A 24,758-nucleotide genomic window follows, 5' to 3' on the forward strand; every position below is an offset into this window, starting at 1 on the left:
ATGGAGATGATACTACCTTTATGGCAGAAAGTGAAGAACTAAAGAGCGTCTTGATGAAAGTGAAAGAGGAGAGTGAAAAAGTTGGCTTAAAGCTCAACATTCAGAAATTAAGATCATGGCATCCGGTCCCATCACTTCATGGCAAATAGATGGAGAAACAGTGGCTGATTTTATTTTTTGGGCAGCTCCAAAATCACTGCAGATGGTGACTGCAGCCATGAAATAAAAAGAGGCTTACTCCTTGGAAGAAAAGTTATGACCAACCTAGATAGCATATTAAAAAGCAGAAACATTACTTGGCCAGCAAAGGTCCGTCAAGGCTATGGTTTTTCCAGTGGTCATGTATGGATGTGAGAGTTGGACTATAAAGAAAGCTGAGCGCCTAAGAATTGATGCTTTTGAAATGTGGTGTTGGAGAAAAACTCCTGTGAGTCCCTTGGACTGCAAGGAGATCCAACCAGTCCAATCTAAAGGAGATCAGTCCTGGTGTTCACTGGAAGGACTGATGTTGAAGCTGAAACTCCAGTCCTTTGGCCACCTGATGTGAAGAGCTGACTCATTTGAAAAGACCCTGATGCTGGGAAAGATTGAGGACAGGAGGAGAAGGGGATGACAGAGGATGAGATGGTTGGATGGCATCAACAACTCAGTGAACATGAATTTGGGTGGACTCTGGGAGTTTGTAATGGATAGTGAGGCCTGACATGCTGCAGTCCATGGGGTCACAGAGTCAGACATGATTGAGCAACTGAACTGAACTGAACTTTAAAGCAGGGAATCTCATTGGCAATGTTTGCGATATAAAAGATTAGGGGTTCCCTGGTGGTGCAGTGGTAATGAATCCACCTGCCAAACAGGAGATGTAGGTTCGATTTCTGGTTCGAGAAGATCCCCTGCAGAAGGAAATGGCAAGTCACTCCAGTATTCTTGCCTGGGAAGTCCCATGGACAGAAGAGCCTAGCAGGCTACAGTTCATGGGGTTGCAAAGAGTTGGATGCAACTTAGTGACTAAACAACAACAACGTTGGACATGAAGATTAGAGTCTTAAAGCAAGTCTTGATAAGTAAGCAAGTATTTAATAGGGAAGAAATTTGTCTTCCTGAGTTATCTCTTGGGCTGAGAAGGGGACTGTTTGCTCAGATTAAGAATCTATCATTATGAGAAGGGAGCTGAATGATGATTGAGCAGACTGTTGTTCAGGCAAATGATTTATGGGAAGATACTAAAGCAAATAATGAAGCTATTTACTGGTTTATAGCATTAAAACTCATGGTAAAGTCCTCTTGAGGTAGGTGAGCCTAAGATTTTAGTTCTGTTAGCCTTGTGAATGCAGGTCATCTCAGGTCTCACATGTCTTACTAAAGTTATATACACTTTTCCATTAATGTGTTACACATTGTTAGATTTAGTCTCAGAAACCTTATAGTTTTGGTTCCCATTGTAAACAATTTTTTATGTAAAAATACTTTTATATGTGTTTTGCTAATCTATGGTTTTGAAATAGATTTTTGTATAACATTCTTGTCTTAGATATTCTTGAATTGTTTAGTAGAGGAAGCCATATCATCTACAAACAATGAATTTTAATTCTGCCTTACAGATTACCTTGTCTTGACTTACTAGAATTTTCAATGTACTGAAATAAAAGTGGTGATTGTGCATGTGGCAGAGATATTTATTGCCTACTGGCTATTCATTTCCTCTCCTATATTTTCAAGCCCTCTTGCAGGTGTATAGGGCCTAGTTCCAGCCAGTAGACTATAAATGGAAATTATGTGGATCCCTTCCAGGGAGCGGCATAGAAGAATTGATAAGAACTCTCTGTTGTTATAGTGACAGTGAGGTCGCCTGTTCTCGATGGTAGAGCTGCAAGTTGTTCAGCCTGTCTCATCAGCACAGGTCCTTGGGCAATTTTGTGAAGTGTGATTCTCTTGCTAACCTGTATTACCATAAAGTACAGGGAGAAATGAACCTTTATTATGTTAAGCCACTAATTTTCAGACTTAATTTGCTCTTGCAGTGCAACCTGATAGGTTGCAGCACAAAACTAATACTATGTGCCTTCTTGTCTTGATCCTGTCTTAGATAGGATCATGTCGAAGATTTCACACCTGTGAATGTTGTTTGCAGTAGATTTTTGTTGGATATCCTTTAGCAAGTTAAGGAAGTTCCCTTTGAAATTCCTTGTTTTCAAAGAATTTACATTTTTGAATTATGAGTGGATGTTGGATGTTACTGAATACTTTTTTCAGCTTCTAGTGAGTTGATAATGTTTTTCCTATGGTGAATTAATAGATTTTCTATTGATAATCCATTCTTGTATTCTTTGAAAGTACCCAGCTTAATCATGTTATATTCTTTTTTGATCATCACTAACTTTAATTTGTTAATATTTTGTTTAAGATAGTTTTCCACATATTGTCATGCATGTGTGCATGCATGTGTGCCAAGTCGCTTCAGTCGTGTCCTACTCTTTTCGACTTATTGACTATAGCCTGCCATGCCCTTCCCCAGGGGATCTTCCCTACTGAGGAATCAAACCCTCATCTGTTATTTACCACTAGTGCCACTTGGGAAGCCCATGGTCACTAGTAAGAGAGATCTATAATTAGATTTCTCCTACTTTTCTTCAGTGGTTTGGTAGCAATGTTATGATCACATCATAAAATTAATTGGGGGATATTTTCTTTCTTGGAAGCAGTTTACCAGTTTGTTCCTTCACTCTTTATTGGGCTGTTAGTAAGTCCAACTGTTAGTTGGACTTTCTGTGGAACTTTCCTTATAGGCATCCTTTGAGGCTTGGGCTGTGGGAGTGTTCTGTTTTGTTTTTTTTTTTCCTGCCGTGGATCTCTGATAGTTCACTGACCTGGGACTACTACCACCAAACAGTAGCTATTTGACTTTACTTCAGTTTCCTCTCTTATAAAGTGTAGATAGTAAAAGTACCACAAAGGTTGTTGTGAGGGTTAAACAAATTATTTATGTAAGTGCAAGGAGTAATCTAAGAAGGAAGGAATTTCCCCCTACCCCCTAAATATTGGCACACCTAAGAATTACATATCAATTTCATTGCATTATTTTGGAATTTCTTTTAAAATTTTCTCTAGTATAAAGAAAGTACATTTTCCTTAAACTAAACAGGATAGTTGAGCATATGGATTTTTAAATTGGGTGAGGTAGGAATTGATCATTCACTTGAGTAGGATTCAAAAGGAATGCTTTCAGCAAAATTGAGAAATTCATCTCAGTTGCAAAAATCTGCTTCTCTTCCTTTTTACTCAGGACTATGGCACTAGTAGTAAAGAACCTGCCTGCCAATACAGGAGACATGTAAGAAATGTGGGTTCAGTCCCTGGGTTGGGAAGATCCCCTGGAGGACTACACGGCAACACACTCCAGTATTCTTGCCTGGAGAATCTCATGGACAGACGAGCCTGGCGGGTTATCGTCCATAGGGTTGCAAAGAGTCGAACCCAACTGAAGCAGCTTGGCACTTGCAGCAGCCACCTGCCTTATCCTTACTATCCTGAAAGTAGTGCTTCTACCACACTTCTTTCCTGTCATCATCCTCCTCAACTACTTCCCAGCAAATTCCATTAGAATTATTTTTTTTAATATATTTCCCATGATGAAAGAGAAATTGTCAAGTATGGCATGTAGTACCAGTCTTCAACAAATATTTTTTGGATAAGTGAGTTTCCTGGTTCCTGTTTATACTTAGTGGTTCTTTCTTCCATTAATTTAACTTTGAAGTTCCTGTAAATTATAAATTTTATGGGCACAAATATGATTTAACTTATTGTATAAGCAGCTTTTCAGGAACCTTATTTCTGCAGTATGGCATAACTCAACCATTATATATCACATATTTGAAAAGTATGTTATCTACATAATTACATTTATGTAGTTACAATGAACTTGGTGAAATGAAATTTTCTTTTTTAACCTATAACAATTTCAGATTGGTTTAAAACTATTAGATTTTATCTTGATGCATTTCAACATCTGCAATATTGGAATTGTTGCATTTCCGCGATCTTATAAAAAGGATTTAAAGAACTATTTCCATAAATGTAAAAAGGAAGAAACTCTTTATGCTGGAATATGAAGGTTTATGTAAACAGAGGAAATAAATACTGTTGTCTTTCATGAATCAAGCTCTCTGCTTTGTGTTTGTACTAATTTTGTCTTGTTTATTTTCTGTAGCAAACCCATAAGGTTGTTTCCCCAGTTTATAGATAAGGAAATGAAAACTTAGAGTAAATGACTTGCTCAGGGTCACATAACAAGCAGGGATTTGAACCCAATTCTTTGAACACTCTAAGCTAGGGTTCTTGAGGAATCATCCGAGAAATATGCCTCTTCCATTATGAGCCAAAGTAAGGACATTCCCTTTGATTTCTGGAGGTGAATGAGCAACCTATGGAAAACTCACAAGAGCTATGAAAATGCTTCTTAGCTAAGTCTAGGTTGAAAATTTGAAGTGGATTCTTATCTCATCCCCTTATTATACCTTCCATTCCCTCATTTTGAAATATAATTTTCCAAAATATTTATTCTAATTCCATGGAAGGAATATATCCAGCTGTATCCCCACTGCACTGTTACTCATTGTATATCTATTTAGTTCTAATCTCCTTCCTCATTGTGTTATCATTATTTGTTTTTTCATGTCTCTCATTCTGGACGGTAATATCTTTGAAGTCTCCTATTATATTTATCTGTGATTACTGTCTCCTACCTTGTTCAGTACTTGATACATAGAAGATGCTTAATAAATATTGGATAGTGTTGAGTTATACACAGTATTCAAGGTTCTCTGCAGTGTGCCCCTCTCCGCCTCTGTGATATTCTCTCCAATTACTTTCCTACACAACTAGCCATGTGATTGTATCTTCATTGTTTATTCCTTGTGCCTTTTCTTCCACTTGGAATGCCCTATCTCCCCCTTTTCTCTGCTTAGCACCTTGATTCCAACCTACCTCCTCCATGAGCCCTCCACCATTTAGACCATTAGAAGTTTATAAATGTCCTTCTGCAGGTATTGTCATATAGATTTGCCCCCTAGCATATCTGCCAGTTTTCTTTGTGTTAATACCCTCTCTTATCTGGTTTGTGAGTTCAAATCCCTGTACCTCTCTAGATCTCTGTGTTAGCTAATGTGTTGTCCAAGAGATTCTTCGTGACTAGTCTGATAAAGAGAAACAGTTGTAGTCACCTAGAAGAGGCTTTATGTAGAGCGTTGCTGACTAGTTTGTGGAGAAATTTTAGTAAACAAAAAGTGAAATGGTCTGCAGCCAACATGACTCAACTGGCATTGAAATTAATGGAGATAAATAATCTCTATAAGCCAAGTGGCTCAGATTTGGATATAATTCGAGAAACAGCATTATAGCACTTTTTTTTCCCTTTCCCATCAGTCTTCAGAGCATTTTTCAGTTTTTTCCTCTCATTCAGTCTGGATCACATATTCTTGGTCAGTTATTTGGGACCATAACTGAGTCATTTGAATTACATGCTATTTGGTTCTGGAATCAAAGTTTGATTCTCTCTGTTGACTGCTGGCTCACCATATGTTGCTGTAATTCTGGAAAGCAGTGAAAGTTGTGGTAGTATTGAAGGAGGAGTGGTGTTTTAATAATAAATTGCTTACATTTGTTTTATAACTAATTCACACATCTAGATATTCTGCTGCTAAGCTGCTAAGTCACTTCAGTTGTGTCCGACTCTGTGCAACCCCATAGACAGCAGCCCACCAGGCTCCCCCATCCCTGGGATTCTCCAGGCAAGAACCCTGGAGTGGGTTGCCATTTCCTTCTCCAATGCATGAAGGTGAAAAGTGAAAGTGAAGTCACTTAGTCGTTTCTGACTCTTCGCGACCCCATGGACTGCAGCCTTCCAGGCTCCTCCGTCCGTGGGATTTTCCAGGCAAGAGTACTGGAGTGGGGTGCCATTGCCTATTCTGCAGGAAACTTAAAATAAATTATGGAAGATTTTTAGATATAAGGTAGCCATTATTAAACCTGGAGAAATGAGTCTGAGAAAGATGAAAGGTCATAGTGACCTTCTTAAAGGTCAAATATTTAGTTGATAATAACTGCTAGGACAAAATTTCATAAAGGCAGGGACTTTGTCGTGTTCACTATTGTAGTCTCAGCACTTGGTGCTTGCATGCCAAGTTGCTTCAGTCCTGTCTGACTCTTTGCGACCCCATGGACTGTAGCCCACCAGGCTCCTCTGTCCAGGGAATTCTCCAGGCAAGAATACTGGAGTGTGTAGCCATTCCCTTCTCCAGTAATATGGTGATGGGAAGTTAAATATGTGTTAAGGAACAAGAAAGAGGAATTGAATTTATTTAACTCCAGATTAACACTCCCATCACTCCATCAAAGCTACTCTTATTAAAATTATTGATACTATTCCAAGTCTTTTCTACCTTGTCTTATCAGCAACATTAGACTGAACTAGTTACTCCCCTTCCTTGAAATACATTATTTAATTGACTTCCAGCATAATACATTCTCCATTTTCTTCCCCTTTTTCCTGGCCATTCCTTAGTCTGCTTCTCATCTTCCCAGATTATAAACAGTGGAGTATTCCCAGGGCTCAGTTTTCAGAGGTTTCCTATTTATGCTCACTTCCTTGGTTATATCACTTAGTGCCATATTTTTAAATACCATTTAGACTCTAAAAATGACCAGTTTATATGTTTAACCTTGAGTCTTCCCCTGAACCTCTACTCTGATAGTTTGGATGATTGATAGATACGTGAAGCTCAACATATCAAAAACCAGACTCCTAATATCTTATTCTTCCATCTGTCCCATTGGAAGGGCATAACTAATTTACACAAACTCAATTCTTCCAGCTGCTTTCACCAAAAAACTTTGATGTTCTCATTGACAGTCTATCAGCAGTTCCTGTGGACTGTATCTTCCAGATGGCATCTGAATCTGATCACTTTTTGCCTCCACTGCCATCACTCAGAGGCAAGCCAGCATTCTCTTCCATGCTTTGTTGTTAATAATTTCTTAATTGATTTCCTTGACTCTGCCCATGGACACTATAGATTGTTCTTGACACAGTAGCCAAGAAGATATTATTTCCCCCAAAAAAATAAATAAAAGAACTTGTCTTTTCAAAATAGAAGTCTAAATCCTTAAAATTTGCCTTTTTTACTTTATTTCCTACTATTCAATCTAGCCCTATTGGCTTTCTTGGTATTTCTAATTATCAGGCATATACCCTACCCCACCCACAGGATCTTTGTGTGTGGTTTTTGTTTGTTTCTCTCTTTCTGGAATGTCCCCATGATTTACGTCTTGTGATGTTTAATAGGGTCTTCAGGCCTATACTCCATAGAATTTTGCTAGGGCGGTTCTCTCTGTGAGGTCCCCATTGACCACCCTATGTAAAATTACAGCTGCTTCCCTACATATCCCTCCCACCCCACCTGGCAGCACTTCTTATTTCCTTTATTTTCCTCCCATGGTATTTACCATCCTTCAATATACTGTGTATTTTACCTATTTATTTTACAGGGGGTTGTGTGTTTTTAAATCTGTTTCTCCTTACTAGAATGTAAATTTTACTAGAATGTAAGTTCTACAAGGGTAGGAATTTATTCATTTATCTACCTTGATTTATTATGAAGCAATGGATGAGTATGAGGACTAGCATTCTGTTCTGTTTGGCCTCATAGCTAGACTATTATCAGTTCATGTGTATTTGTCCTTTGCTTTATATATCCATCCCTACCTTTACCCCATTCCTACTCAAAAGGCCTTGGAATTGATAAAGTTCTATAGATTTTCAGTTCAGTCACTCAGTTGTGTCTGACTCTTTGTGACCCCATGGACTGCAGCATGCCAGGCTTCCCTGTCCATCACCAACTCCCGGAGCTTGCTCAAATTCATGTTCATCGAGTCGATGATGGCATCCAACTATCTCATCCTCTATCGTCCGCTTCTCCCGCCTTCAATCTTTCCCAGCATCAGGTGGCTAAAGTATTGGAGCTTCAGCTTCAGCATCAGTCCTTCCAATGAATATTCAGTACTGATTTCCTTTAGGATTGACTGACTGGCTTGATCTCCTTGCAGTCCAAGGGACTCTCAAGAGTCTTCTCCAACACCGCAGTTCAAAAGCATCAATTCTTTGGAGCTCAGCTTTCTTTATAGTCCAACTCTCATCCTCACATGACTACTAGAAAATCCATAGCTTTGACTAGACGGGCCTTTGTTGGCAAATAATGTCTCTGCTTTTTAATATGCTGTCTAGGTTGATCATAGCTTTTCTTGCAAGGAGCAAGTGTCTTTTAATTTCATGGCTGCAGTCACCATCTGCAGTGATTTTGGACATGTGGATTGAATAGTCAGATTATTCAATGTTTAGTCATATAGTGGTAGTAACGATTGCTATGCTCAGTAGCTCAGTTTTATCTGACTCTGCAGCCCCCTGGACTGTAGCCTGCCAGGCTCCTCTGTCCAGGGGATTTTCCAGGCAAGAATACTAGAGTGGGTTGCCATTTCCTTCTCCAGGGTATCATCCCAACGCAAGGATCGAACCCACGTCTCCTGCATTAGCAGGCTGATTCTTTATTGCTGAGCCACTGGGGAAGCCCAAAATAGCTTTTAACGTTTGAATCCACTTACTGAGGACTTGTTCTGTGTTGAGAATTTTCATGTGTTTTTACATACATTATCTTTTTTTTTAAACCTATTTTGCCATGCAGTTTGTGAGATCTCAGTTCCCCAACTAGGGAATGAACCCAGGCCATGGTAGTAAAAGCATGGAATCCTAACCATTAGATCACCAGGGAACCCCCTAATGAAATTTATCTTCAAATATAGCTGTGACATTATATTTGATTTTTTTTATTTTTACAAATGTTGTATGTGTATGTGTATAATGTCACTATATATATATATATATATATATATATATCCTGTGTATACATATGTAATTTTTTTTTTTTTACATATGTAATTTTTAAACAGGTCATCAGAACACCTCATGGGAGAGACTTCGATGAGTCTTTGGAAAGGTGCGAAGACTACTTGAGTTCAAGGTCATGCAGCAAGCCCCAGCATTCAGCCAGGACCTTACTTGTTCATTCAGCACCCTCTACCATGCCGAAGCATTCTCCAAGCCCTGTGTTAAATCGAGCTTCTCTCAGGGAAAGGTAATGCTTAGTTTCTATTTCTGTATTAATTTTTGAATAATCATTAGAAAAGAGCAGGCAGTAATTATGTATGTCACGTGATTATTTGCAAAAGGGTTATTTGATTTTAAGAGAGTTACTTTAAATTGTTTTTGCTTAGAACATATTGCACAGTGTCAGATACTCCTCCCCAGCTCAGTTCTCTCAAAGTGAGTTTATTAACTATAGTGAGTTTATTAATTAGAGTCACTTTAACCCTAATTAAATATTGTAGTTCCCAAAGTGAAAAATAGAGTATATGATAATTGTTTTTAAGAGATTCATAGGAATTTAACATTATAGTCATGACTTATGTATAAAAATAGCATAGGTTATATTTTTTCTTTTACTGATAATAATGATACTGTATATTATGGGTTCATGGCACCTGCTTTCATCAAATTACCTATCCCCAACTGCCAAGAGAATCTTAATCATGTTAATGATCTAGTTCTCCCTCTAAAAACGTTTTGGCAAACAAAGTTAAGACACTTGTTATAATTTGAATGTGAAAGAAATAATTCCTCTTCATCTGTTTTTGTTGTTGTTGAATCCAAATTGAAAATTCCTTGCCTCCCTCACATTTAGTAACATAGAAAACAAGAATTGTCATAAATTAAAAAAAAAAGCAAACAAACCCAACCCTCGGTATTTAAGAAATTTTGTAGAAATTTGAAAACCTAAGAGATATACCGTCAACACATAGAAATATAATCTATCATCACACATGGTATCAAAAAGCTAAAGAGGCACACTAAATCTCTACAGTGTGCTAGGGGCATCAGGCATAAATAAGAAAGTTTAAATTAGCTGTAGAGAATCTATCAAAAGTTCATCTCAAAACCAATGATTCAAACAAGAGTGTGCCAGTTTGGTAACTGTACTAAAGCACCCCTGTTATGAACACATAAATTTGTTTCATCGTTAGTCCTGTAACCATTTGAAATAGGTATATGAAGGAATGCTAGAAACACTCATCCTAAATTAGGGAATTTTGACTAACGTTACTTAAAGTCAATCATGCCTCTGGAAATCAAGTTCAGATAGGTAGGTAGGTAGGTAGGTAGGTAGATCTATATAGGTATAAGTTCTATATATAGGTATAAGATCTATATAGATATAAGTTCAGATAGGTAGGTAGGTACATCTATATAGAGAGATATGTCTGTGTATCTGTAGGTTTTAAAAGTTCAAGAGAAGCTCTTAAAGAGAGGTTTTTCTACTGAAGTCTGATAACTTGTGTCTCTGTTACCAGGGGACTTTCTTTGCTTCCACGACTGCTCTGATGCTCAAACATTCAGTTGGTGCTACTCTGCTTTTCCCTACTTTTAGAATTAAGCACTTGTGGTTTTCTTGATTAGGTTCTTTGCTATATCTGTAGGTTTTCAAGCATTTTTTAAACCTATAACTCCTTGAATATCTTATTATAAACCTTGATTTATTTTTCTATCTTTTTGCATATTTTGAAGAAGTCTGCAATTGTCTACTGCTATAGTAAAATATCAAATTTAATCTTGTGTTGTTTTTTTTTCCTTGTATATAATTTTGTCTCAGTATTTTGAAGTCAGGTTGATAAATTCTTCATTGAGGCTGTTTTCAAAACTTCTTTATTGAGGCTAGCTAATGTCAGCTGTCCCTTTTTCATATTTCAGTGCAGGGGATGGTTTAGAGTAGGTGACAGCATTTATTTTGGCGTTGGATAGTAGATATAGATAAATAAGTTCTTTGCTAGAAGGATACCAGTGATTCAAATGTTAAACATTACATATTTTACCTATGACTGGAAGAAATTTGAGGTACTTTTAAAATTAAAGAATATAATAGTTGTTTAGTTTGAACACATCTAAATAAGTTGATAAAATTTTATTTTAGTACTTTATAATATAAATAAACTTTTTTATTTTCACTAAGAACACCTCTACTTCGAGTGTATTTTCTAAAAAAATCTAGATCTAGTCTGTAAAGGAAAGTAAAATATATCAGACAATATGTCTTTAAGACATATTACCAAAAGAAAAAACATTTTGTTCTTTTTAGCATGCTTAGTACCACATGTTTAAATATAAGACTTTCTATGATCTGGCTTTTAGGTCACTGAGAAATATACTAGAGTGTTTATACAATCCATTGGAATCAATAAACAATTTAAACTGATGTAAACATAGATTGTATGTCCTTGGCAAAATTGGGAGTATGACAGAACATAGAGCTCTATTTTTTCTAGGTACATATTCATTAAAATTAAATAAGTTTTCCTCTAAGATTGCTGTAAAATGCTGACTCCTTATCATGTATAGGAATAAACACATTTTGAAAGCTTTATCAGCGACTCTAAGCAAATGACTTTATTTATTTATCATGAAGGTCCTTTTTGCTTTAATCCTTTCAAAAGAATAACTCCAGTAGAGTTAGTACACCATAAACGGGTTTCACTTCTGATTATAAGTGTTATGTTTCAAAACCAGTTTTCTCTTCAAAGTATAAATATTAATATTATGGCATAATAATTATATTAGCTTATAGAGTTATTAATAAAATCAGACTAAGAAATAATAGCAAATCTAATTTAATAGGAGCTGATATTCTCATGCTAAAGGTTTTGCTTTCTAAATGCAGTAAGACTGTTAGGCAGTCATTCCTTATACCACAGCACAGACTAGTGGATCCTCTCTCAGTATCATCAAAGAGATCCTCCTGGAGCTGCACATTTGAGTCTCTGATTTTCAAGATGTGTTACATACGTAGCCAGTAATAAGGCCTGCCAATATATTTCCATCAGTGCAGGCAACACTTCCTATTACAAATGCAGGAGATTAAGATTTAGATATAGTTGATCATCCATTATTGATTGCATTCTTTAAAACAGATTATGTAAGTCATTTATCCTGCCTAATAGTTTATACTTTGTGTAAACACATAAAATTATAACTTTGTAAGGACAAACTAGAAGCTAGAAGGTTTTAAGCAAACTATTAGCATTTTAATAACTCATTCCTTTATAATGAATCCTTTTGCAATGCGGGAGACCCTGGTTAGATTCCTGGGTCGGGAAGATCTACTGGAGAAGGGATAGGCTACCCACTCCAGTATTCTTGGGCTTCCCTTGTGGTTCAGCTGGTAAAGAATCTGCCTGCAATGCGGGAGACCTGGGTTTGATCCCTGGGTTGGGAAGATCCCCTGGAGAAGGGAACAGCTACCCACTCCAGTATTCTGGCCTGGAGAATTCCATGGTCTGTATAGTCCATGGTGTCGCAAAGAGTCGGACCCGACTGAGTGATTTTCACGTACTTCCTTTATAAAGGAATTATCAAGAATATGTCATGTAGATACATTATAATCAGATGGATGTAGAAATTTTCGTTATCACTTAGATAAAGCAAGATATCTTAATTATACTAGTGCCAGCTTTGTGTTTGGGAAATGCATGAGAAAGAGAAATGATGGGCTGCTTTAGTTCTTCTTTGGCATGTTTAATTCCAAGAATGGAAAATAATTTTAAAGGTACTGTATGTGGAATTATTGCTCTAATATAAAAATTTATATCTTTGTTTAGAGATAAAGCTCTAAAGAATTATATATGGACATTGTTAAAATGGTTAGGTATATAGATTTGCTGTCCCCAAAGCATGTCCAACTTTGTTAGACTATGAATTGAACATATTGTGAGGACCTAATACTATAGTTGAGGTTGAGTATTTGATTTTATATCTGTCTCTCATCCTCAAAGAAAGAAAATATGTTATTCTAATCCTTATATGTTATCACAAAGGGATAAGAAAAAATAACTATGTGTCTGGCATTTGGTGATTTATTTTTCTCTCCCTCTGGAATGCAATCATCTTTGTTTTTTATGCCTACAGGTTCCATTCTGATTGGTGTTCACCTTCCAACTGTGATGAGATCCATGACCGGGTAAAGAATGTCTTGAAATCACATCAGGCTCATCAAAGACATTTATATGTTAGTTTCTAAATTTTTCTCTTGAAGGCTTTTTTTTAAATTAGGCATGAAAACCACCCAAGATGTTTAACGCTCACAATATTTAATCCCTGGGAAGGAAAAGAAAAGATACAACCTCCATTTAATGGAAGTCAGTGGTTTAGCTAAAGGGAACATATCTAACTTCCTGCCTGACCTGAGTCATTATGCAAAATGTTTGACACAGATCATGTTAACTATAAAAAAAATATTAGTGATACCTATCTCATAAAGAGTCAGTAAGTAGTGATTTCACGATAATTTTTCACAGCCTTCAAAATACGGGAACTCTTATTTTATGACGCAGAATAAATTCCATTTCCTGCAAATAGATTTGATTGAATGGTAGAATGAGAGGAGGGATGAGACATGTGTTTTGGAGGTTTCCCAGCTGATTTTTATGCTATTTAAATACTTAAAAGAGGACAAGAAGAGGTCAGGTTTATCAGTTTAGTACTAAATAACATCAGTATGAAAATCTGACATAAGGCAAATGAACATATAAATAAATGACAGGTGGGAAATAATTACAGTATATTATTCTTTTTATGTTTGGTATCTTGTTTCAGTCATTTATTTAAAAACAATTGTTTATCAGGAGTCATGTTGGACACCAAGCTTGGTCCTGGGAATGTAACTGGATTATGTGACATTGGCATCATTTTATATAGTTGAAAGCTTCAATTATGCATAATTTTAAATTAAACTTGTTTTCAAAGTATAATTACAGATAGTCCCAGTGACTGCCTCTCCCAAGGTTAACATTATCCTAACTTCTAATAACAAGATTAGAAGTGTTAGAAGATTAGAAGTAAAAGTATTGCATGTTTTTATGTTTATAGCAGTGACATCCTACCGTGTCTTTTCCCTTTTTTTTTCTTACTTATTTCATTTTGTTTTTCCAGTTCGGATATTTTTGCAATGCAGACATCTTGTTACCTAGTTCTTCACTCTTGCTGCTGCATGGTATTTCATTGTGTGAAAATACTACCATTGGTTAATGCATTCATCTATCGATGGGCCTTTGGGTTGTTTCTGGTTTGAGCTATTTTAGAACTGTTATGAACAGTATGTATCCTCAGATAACATTGTATACATTTTATTTGGGTATGTTGCCACCACTGTATTGCTCAGTCATAAACTGTATAAACATTAAGCTTTTCCAAGTGATTTTAATGATTTACACTCCCACTACTAGTGTGAATGAGTTCAGTTTGTTTCGTATGCTCACTTCTGCTTGATAGGTTGTGTGCATGTATATGTGTGTGTGCATACATGCATTTTAATTTTGGCATTTTGACTGTGAGAAGTAGTTTTATCACATAATGGTTTCAATTTGCTGTTTCCTGGTGACTAGTTTATTGACTGTTTGGGTATTCTCTTTTGTGAGTATTTGTTCAAGTTACTTGCCCATTTTTATACTGCATTGTCTCTTTTAATTTGTTAAAATTTCCATATAGATTCTTGATATGTCAGATATATGCTTCATAATTTTCTTTTCCCACTCTGTACCTTGCCTTTTCTTTCTTTTAATGATATCTTTTGAAGAAAAGAAGTTCTTAAGTCCAATGAATCCAATTTATCTTTTGTATTAGCATTTTTAGAATGTTTGTCTTATCAGTGGAAATAATCAATAAACAATCTAAAATAAGAATAGAAAGGTTTTATTAGAGCCAGACTGAGAACTATAGCCCAAGAGATTTGAACTGTGACGGAGTAGCTCTTGAATTGTGTTCTGCCAGACTGCAAAATGGAGGAGGCTTATATTAGCAAAACCCACAGAGTTATAGATAGATGAGTTAATAAGTTAGGGTTGGTTATGGTCGAAATGGCTGTGTAGTCATAAGAGGAGACCTTTGTGATCTTAAGATTGCAGCTGATTGCTGCTGCAGATGTTGTCTTGAGAACTGCTAGTATCCTTGAGTTCGATAAAGTTCATAAGAACTGCTGGCTGTACTTAGCGTAAAGTTCAAGCCACATGAGGGACAGGCCAGAATGACTTCTCCATCCCTCAGTATGTGAAAATTTCTTCTGTTAGTCTACTTCAGGACTCCATCCTATGTTTTCTTCTAAAGACTTTTTGTTTTCTTTCACATTTAAACATATGATCTAGTTGGAATTATTTTTTCTGCATAGTGGAGGAAGGTGGCAAATTTCAAGAAAGTTTCAAGTTCTATGACTGTGGATATCTCTTTTTCTTTGTAGTTCTGTTAACTTTGTTTTATATATTTTGAAGCCATGTTGGTTGGATACAGATTTCAGACTGTGATACAAATCTTTTATTGTAAAGTGTCTTTTTTATTTCTAGTATTATTTCTTGTTTCATAGTACTATGTAGCAGCACCTACACTGCTAGGTGTACAGTTATAGCAACTTTATTTTGGCCATATATACATGGTATATATTTTCCATCCTTTTTTTAATCATTATATTTAAAGTGTGTATCTTGTGAATAGCACATGAGATTTTTTTCCAGATTGAAAATCTAGAATTTTCATGTAGACTGATGCAGCTTTCATTTGAATTAATAACTTTTTTATAATCCTTTTCCTTTTTATTAACTTGTTATCCACTTTTTTTAACTATGTTATTGGTTGCCCTAGAGATTGCAACTTGCATACATAACAAATTATTTCTTTGTTGACCTCGCCAATAATGTTGGGACCTAAAAACATTTACTGTTTTTTTAACCTGTCTCATTTTTTTGATATCTATTATCTTGCATTTTGATTCTACATATATAAAACATACAACAAATTCATTTTGTTTCTGTAGTAATGTTTATTCATTTTAATCACATATTTACCTTTTCTGTTATTCTTCATCCTTTCCTGAGGTTCCATGTTCCAATTTCAGTTTTTGAGTCATCTTCCTCCTCCCTGTAGTACTTTCTTTAATGTTACTATCCTGGCTTTGAATTCCAATTTTGTTTTTTTAAAAATATCATGGTTCTACTTTTATGTAGGCTGGTTTTACTGGATATAAAATTCTGTATTAGATCCAGGTTGGTGGCTGTTTCCTTTTGGCATTTTATCTTCCTATTTTTTGGCCATACCACAAGGATCTTAGTTCCCTAATCGGGGATTGAACCTCTGCTCTCAGCAGTGAAAGCATGGAGTCTAACCACTGGACCACTAGGGAGTTTCCTCCTTTGACACTTTAAGGAAGCCATTCACTGTCTTCTGGCTTCTTCTGTGTCACTTGAATAGTCACCTGTCATTCCTTTGAAGTACTGTAGGGTTTCCCCACACTCTTGCATTTAAGATTTGCTCTTCAACTTTGTGTTTAGTAATCTTACTATGATATGCCTAAGTGTAGTTTTCTTGGATTAATTCTATACTGTTTGCAGAGCTTCTTAAATTTTTAAGTTGATATCTTTCATCAGTTTTGGAAAACTCATTCATTCTTTCTTTAAACATTGCTTCTGTTCCAATACTGTCCCTCTGGAATTTCAAATTACACTTCTATAGGGTCTTTAGACTGTATATCATATGTATCTTATGCTTGTTTTGATGCTTTTAATTTTTTATCTCATTAAAGAAATTTAATTTAAAGTTAGGAATCTCCCATATAAGAAAACCCTAAGCCCAGAGGCTTTCTATAGTGAATTCAACCAAACCTTTAAGGAAAACATAATGCTGGTTTTATACATTCCTGAAAATAGAAGAAAAAATACATCCTGGGTCATCTCATGATATCAATATTTCTTCTAATGTCAAATAGATAATGACATTACAAGAAAAGAAAAATAGACCAAAATCCCATATAATATATACATAAAAATCCTTAACAACATGTTAGGAAATTAGAATCAGCAATATATAAAAATGAAAATGTATTGTAATCAAGTGGACTTATTCCAGAAACACAATGTAAATTCATCCTGTTAACAGAGTAAATACATTTTGTTCTGTGTCATTTCAATAGACAGAAAAAGTATACAGCAAAGTTTAACTCTATTCATGTTAAACACTGTCAGTAAAGTTGAGGTAGAAGCATACTTCCTTAACGTAATTAAGAAGCATCTTTAAAAAACCTAACTGCTGACATTATACTTAATGGTGAAAGACTAAATGCTTTCTCCCCCTAAGCTCAGAAGCAAGGCAAGCAAGCCCTCTCTCACCATTTCTTTAACATCATACTGGGAGTCTTAGATAATACAGATAGATAAGAACATAGATAAAAGGCATCAAGGTTAGAAGGCAAGAAACAAAACTATTTGCAAAGGATATGGTTATTTATGTAGAAAATTCCAAATGATCTACAGAAAAACTCCTAAGAAGTAAGTTTATCAATGTCACAGGATAAAAAGAAAGTAATTTTTTCCTATATACTAGCCATGAACAATTAGAATTTTAAAAAAGAAAATTCATATAGTTTACAATAGCACCAGAAACTGAAGTGCTTACATATAATTCTAGCAGGATTATACAGAATGCAGGATGTGCATTCTGAGAACTACAAAACACTGTTGAAAGAAATCAAAGAAGATAGAACTAAAACAGAGAGTTACACCATATTCATTGGTTGGAAGACTTAATGTTAAGATGTCAGTTTTTCCCAGTTTGAACTCTATTTTTCAATGAAATCATAAAACCCCATCGAGCTTTCAAGTGGATATTGATAAGCTGATTCTAAAATGTGAATGGAAGAGTACTTGAGATACCAAATAAGTTCTGAAAGAACAAAATTGGAGGAGCCACCCCCTAATTTTAAGATTTAACTATAAAGCACAGCAGTGAAGACTGTGTGTGTGTGTGTGTGTGTGTGTGCGCTCAGGCACTTAGTTGTGTCCAACTCTGTGACCCCTGGACTGTAGCCTGCAAGAATCTTCTGTCCCTGGAATTTTCCAGGCAAGACTCCTAGAGCCGGTTGCCATTTCCTACTCCAGGAGATCTTCCCAACCAAAGGACTGAACCCGAGTCCTTTGTGGCTCCTGCACTGGCAAGTGGATTCTTTATCACCGTGCCACCAATGAAGACTGTGGTATTGATTAACTTATAGACACAGATATCAAGGAATAGAAGAAATCCTCTGGAAATAGACCCACACAAGTACTGATCTTTAACAAAAGTATAAACCCAATTAAATGGAGTCTTTGCATTTATTCTCTTTTTAACACATGGTTGTGGACAACCAAAAACAAACTGCTAACACATAATTACAAATATATCAAAAATATATCATAGACCTAAAACATAGTAGGGGCTTCTCTGGTAGCTTAGCTGGTAAAGAATATGCCTGCAATGCAGGAGACCCAGGTGTGAATCCTGGGTCAGGAAGATCCCCTGGAGACAGGATTGGCTACCCACTCCAGTATACTGGGACTTACCTGGTGCCTCAGACAGTAAGGAATCTGCCTGCAATGCAGGAGACCTGTGTTCGCTGTCTGGGTTGGGAAGATCCCCTAGAAGAGGGCATGACAACCCACCTTAGTATTCTTGCCTGGAGAATCCCCATGGAAGAGGAGCCTGGCAGGCTGCAGTCCATGGGGTTGCAAAAGAGCTGGACATGACTGAGCAACTAAGCACAGCATAAACATAGTAGAAAATCCATTTAATTTATATTTTAAAACGACTTTAGATACGACATCAAACACATGATCTATAAAGGAAAAGGAAAGTGAAAGTGTTAGTCACTCAGTCATGTCTGACTCTTGTGACCCTGTAGACTGCAGCCTGCCAGGCTTCTGTGCCCTTGGGATTCTCCAGGCAAGAATATTAGAGTGGGTCGCCATTTCCTTCTGCAGATGATCTTCCTGATCCAGGGATCATATGAGCCACCAGGGAAGCCCTATAAAGGAAAAGGCAAGTTATTGATAAATGTTATTAAAATTAAAATTTTTTGCTCTATGAAGACACTGTTAAAATAATAGAAAGATTAACCCTTGTCTGAATAAAAATATTTGTAAATCACATATATAATTAAGGACTTGTATCCAAAACTGAAATATATAAAACAACTCTTCAGGCTCAACAATAAAAAAATAAATAAAATTAAAACTGGGCATATGATCTGAACAGACATTTTATCCAGTTAGCATATGAAAAGATGCTCAGTAGTCATAGAAATGCAAATTAACACAATCTGAGATACTATTACACACCTGTTAGAATTTGTTAAATGAAACTACCCCCCAGTGCCTCCCTAAAAAGAAACCCCCAAAATACTGTCAAGGATATGGACCAACAGGAATTATCATTTAATGCTGGTGGGAATGCTTAAACTTACAGCCACTCTTGAGGACAGTTTGAAGGTAGTTTTGTGTAAGTTTAAATATCAGATCAGATCAGATCAGTTGCTCAGTCGTGTCTGACTCTTTGCGACCCCATGAATCGCAGCACGCCAGGCCTCCCTGTCCATCACCAACTCCCGGAGTTCATGCAGACTCACGTCCATCGAGTCAGTGATGCCATCCAGCCATCTCATCCTGTCGTCCCCTTCTCCTCTTGCCCCCAATCACTTCCAGCATCAGAGTCTTTTCCAATGAGTCAACTCTTCGCATGAGGTGGCCAAAGTACTGGAGTTTCAGCTTTAGCATCATTCCTTCCAAAGAAATCCCAGGGCTGATCTCCTTCAGAATGGACCGGTTGGATCTCCTTGCAGTCCAAGGAACTCTCAAGAGTCTTCTCCAACACTACAGTTCAAAAGCATCAATTCTTCGGCGCTCAGCCTTCTTCACAGTCCAACTCTCACATCCATACATGACCACAGGAAAAACCATAGCCTTGACTAGACGAACCTTTGTTGGCAAAGTAATGTCTCTGCTTTTGAATATGCTATCTAGGTTGGTCATAACTTTCCTTCCAAGGAGTAAGCGTCTTTTAATTTCATGACTGCAGTCACCATCTGCAGTGATTTTGGAGCCCCCAAAAATAAAGTCTGACACTGTTTCCACTGTTTCCCCATCTATTTCCCATGAAGTGATGGGACCGGATGCCATGATCTTCGTTTTCTGAATGTTGAGTTTTAAGCCAACTTTTTCACTCTCCACTTTCACTTTCATCAAGAGGCTTTTGAGTTCCTCTTCACTTTCTGCCATAAGGGTGGTGTCATCTGCATATCTGAGGTTATTGATATTTCTCCCGGCAGTCTTAATTCCAGCTTGTGTTTCTTCCAGTCCAGCTTTTCTCGTGATGTACTCTGCATATAAGTTAAATAAACAGGGTGACAATATACAGCCTTGACGGACTCGTTTTCCTATTTGCCATATTACCCAGCAGTCCTTCTCTTAGCTATTTACCCAAGTGAACTAAAAGCCTGTCTTCACACAGAAACCTGTACGTGAATGTTTATAGAAAATTTATGCATCATTTCCAAAAACAGCATGTTCTTTAATTGTGAACAGTGAACAAACTATGGTACAGCTCAGTGGAATATAATTCAGCAATAAAAAAGAGTAAGCTATTAATGTATGTTACATGATGAATCTTAAATTTAGTTTGCTAAATGTAAAAAGCCAGAACCCCAGAGCTACACATTGTATGATTTTATTTATATGACATTGTTAAAATAGCAAAGGTTAGGAGACACAGAAGCTGTTAACTGCAAAGAAACTCGCCTCATGGGAATTTTTAGGGTGCAGAGACTGATTAATATACTGGTATAACTGATATATGACTTAATATATTTGTCAAAACTCCTAGGAAAATGGCTGATAGCTAGGAGTAATTTTTATATTTTTAAATGACTTGGTGGGGGGAGACAGAATATTTTACTCTTCTAATATACATTAGAAAGAGTTAAATTTATTATATAAAAATTTAAAGTGTGATGTTAACTCTTGAAGATTTAATGTAGATTATAATGAACTAGCAGTATTAAAATTACAAGACTTGTCTTTAAATTAGCTTATCTAAATAACTTTGAAATATGGTGTTTTGGCTGGATACTGTAAAGCTAAAGCCAAGAAGAACTACATGATCACTCTATTCTTATTTGGAAATTACCAAACTTTTTCTGGAAAGAGTCAGATAGTAATTATTTTCTGTGTGTATGCTGTGGGATCTCTGTCATATAACTACTCAACTCTACTAACAGAGCACAAAAGCAGTCATAGACAACACATAAACAAATGGTCATGACTGTGTTCCAGTAAAACTTTATCCATGTCCACTAAAATGTGAATTCCATGAAATTTTCATGAAATATTCTTTCCCCAGCTAGTCATTTAAGAATATAAAAATTACTCTCAGTTATCAGTCATACCAAAACAGGCAAAGGGCCAGAATTGCCCTGGGAGCTGTTTGCCAACCCTTGCTCTAGTAGATAAATGTGCTTTACACAGTGATATGGATTAACAACTCTGAAAATGCTTTACATTTATATGAGAGTTGGACAAATAAGTAAATAAATTGTGGATAAAATAACCAGGTTTCTCACTGTCAGAAAAAGAAGTTACAAAGAAACAAGATGGATAAAGCTAGAATGAACTCTGTGAAGCTGGATTAGAGTCTGAGATGACAATTTTAATTCATGGTTTTTTTTAAATATATACAGACAGATTAATTCAGAGTTATAGATATGAGTATACATGTGTTAGTATACTCGTGTATTTTCCTGTCTTTACCCTTTGAAAGGGCCTAGAGGGAGTGACAACCCAATAGCAATAAGCATACCCAGCTCCAAGATCTAATACCTATTATTTCTGAATATTTATTTTCTATAAAAATCAACAGGCCTTTTTTCTTGGAGCGATAGTTAATTCTCAGGGTAGAGCCTGGAACATCTTACGTTATGGAAAGTGATGAATTGTTCAAAATGTAAGAGGAATGGGGCATATCTAAAGGACACAGGAGCAACCTAAATGAGCCCCCCAACTGGCCATTTCTTGAATAATTTGAGCAACAAAATAAATAGCATTAGTATTGAATTATAATCCAGACAGTGAAATAAATATCCATGAGTCCACACTGATGTAAGTGAAACGATGAATGAGTAATGATGAGAATGGACCAATCTTCCTTACAGAAGAATCCTAAATAATAGTTGTTGATATTGCCCACTCCAAGGAATAGAGCTTAATTCTTCTCTTGCTCTTGGGCTGGGCTTGATTTATGTCTAAGAATAGAACATGGAAAAAAGAAATAATAATTTAGGTGGCGCAGTGGTAAAGAATCATCTGCCAATGCGAGAGACAGAGATTTGATCCCTGGGTTGGAAGAGGAAATGGCAACCCACTCCAATATCCTTGCTGAGAAGAATCCCATGGAAAGAGGAGCCTGGCAGATTACAGTCCATGGGGTCACAAAAAGTTGGACACGATTTTCCAGGCAAGAGTACTGGAGTGGTTTGCCATTGCCGTCTCCATTGTACAAAATAGCTGACTGCTGCTGCTGCTGCTAAGTCGCTTCAGTCGTGTCCGACTCCGTGCGACCCCAGAGACGGCAGCCCACCAGGCTCCCCGTCCCTGGGATTCTCCAGGCAAGAACACTGGAGTGGGTTGCCATTTCCTTCTCCAATGCATTAAAGTGAAAAGTGAAAGTAAAGTCGCTCAGTCGTGTCCGACTCCTAATGACCCCATGGACTGCAGCCTACCAGGCTCCTCCGTCCATGGGATTTTCCAGGCAAGAGTACTGGAGTGGGGTGCCATCGCCTTCTCCGAAATAGCTGACTAGTATGTCAAAATCTTGAGAAAGAGAGAGCACAGAAACTTATCACAGATTCGAGGAAACAAAGGAGAAACGATGACTAAATGCAGCACAGCATCCTATTTTGGATCCTGGAACAGAAATAATACATTATTGAAAAAATTGGTGAAATCCAAATAAAGTCTGTAGTTTAGGTAATAGTATACAATGTTAATTTCTTAGTTTTGCAAAATTTACTCTACTTATATGAGATGTTAACATTAAGAGAACTTGGATGAAGGGTGACATTCCTGTGTACAAGAACTCTTCATCTTTGCAATTTTTCTCTAAATATTTTTTTAAAAACCTATTGAGTTCTTCATTTTCAGTCCTTTTGACTTCTACCTGAGAGTTGGTGTGATTACAGACCCCTTCCTGCTCACATGCTTCGTTCTCATAGGTACTATTTATAAAGCTCATCTTCTCAGGCAGGATAGCAGAAACTTTTTCAGAGACTTTTGCGGAGCTTTGACAGTCTCAGATATTCTGCAAGTGTATTGAGGACCCGTCGACGCGGTTTTGCACCCAGTGTGTCTCATTGAGTTTTGGCCTCTCGGATTTTCAGTTTTGTCCAACATAGTAAGACTGCCAAAACACTGCTGGTTGGTTTGTCCTCCAGCAGTGGACCTGTGACAAAGCATGCTTTTCTCAACTTCTTGTTCTGTTCTCAGAATTCACAAATGCCCCTAGGAAAATAACAGCTGTAGGCTGTTAGCTCACCCCTGCCCTCAGGAATCTCGGCACTACTCACAGTGTTGTTTAAGCAGCTTTCTAATGCCTTTAACAAAAGCAATGTAAGTATACATATACATGCACATACACACACACACACACACACACACAAACAGCCCCTTCCTACTCGAAAGTAAAAGACCTTAGCATCACTTCTTTTAATTCCTTTAATTTGTCTTTGTCCCTGACCTGCCTTTCTTGAGTGGAAGGCAGTAAGGTTGCTCACGTTGACTTACATGATATACTAAATCTCAGTATCTTAAATTGTTTTACATTAAGAGCAGTCTGAACACAAGCTCTTCAAATTATTCTTTTTTTTTTTTTTGCCTCAGTTCTTTCTTGCGGTATATATTGAACATTTTCATCAAGTATCTGCATCCTCTGTTGCTTGGACTATGCAAAGCACTGGGGATATTTTCGTGAAATCAAGTTTTCCATAAGGAACTTATGTAATTCAGTTATTATTTTTAAACCAAAAAAGAAATACGAAAGATTAAAAAAGTAGTATGGCACAGTATATGATGAAGGATAAGAATAAAAAGCATAAGTAGGAAATGTTATTGTTTTTCCAGAGAAAAACTGAAATTGGTTACATAGGAATAATAACTTTATTAAACATTTACATGGCCAGGCACCATGCATGTATTTATTATTCCATTTTATCCTCATAATAATTTTACAGAGTGAGTACTATTAAGAAGTACTATTTCATAGATGAGAAACTGAGCCTCTGAAAAGTTATGACTTCCATATAAGGTCACATAGCTACTTAGGATGATTGGAGCCAAGATTTAAATTTATATTAATACTCTTTGATCTTGAACACTAAGCTCTAAGAATACATACAGTCTTATGCATATATCTACAATATACCTAAGCATAAACATGTGAAAACATGGAAACACAAGATCCATGTTCAGAAACAAACAGCAGCATACCAGAGGCACACGTTGCAAACTGTACACTAAAACACACTCCCTAAATACAGAGCAGGCCAAAGTCCACGTCGGTCCTGCCTGAAAGAGACTCCCAGACAAAGCTGTATTGTCTTGAATACAAACATAAGGTTTTTTGGGTTTTTTAAAAAATTACATCACAAAGAATTTTTAAAAGTAAAAAGTTTTTATTTCACAAAGAATTTAAATATCAACCTCTTCTGAGGCAGTAAAAAGGTCCTTCATAAATCCTTAAATATTTTATTAGTAGAGAGGAGAGTAAA

At 36.5% G+C, this 24,758-nt stretch overlaps 1 protein-coding gene across 2 annotated transcripts in view; it reads left to right on the top strand.

Annotated features, from left to right (window-relative positions):
• The window catches only part of SPATA6 (spermatogenesis associated 6), a 171,405-nt gene that overhangs the window by 106,659 nt on the left and 39,988 nt on the right, over positions 1-24,758 (top strand). Inside the window, exons 10-11 of one of the 2 annotated variants that reach the window (XM_027537325.1) lie at positions 8,998-9,182; positions 13,061-13,112. In XM_027537325.1, coding sequence (XP_027393126.1) covers positions 8,998-9,182; positions 13,061-13,112 — 237 coding nt within the window. Of the gene's footprint in view, positions 1-8,997; positions 9,183-13,060; positions 13,161-24,758 lie in introns of both variants that reach the window. The other variant, XM_027537324.1, reaches the window with a different exon arrangement.

Source organism: Bos indicus x Bos taurus, chromosome 3 (genome assembly GCF_003369695.1).
Source record: "Bos indicus x Bos taurus breed Angus x Brahman F1 hybrid chromosome 3, Bos_hybrid_MaternalHap_v2.0, whole genome shotgun sequence".
NCBI lineage: Eukaryota > Metazoa > Chordata > Mammalia > Artiodactyla > Bovidae > Bos > Bos indicus x Bos taurus.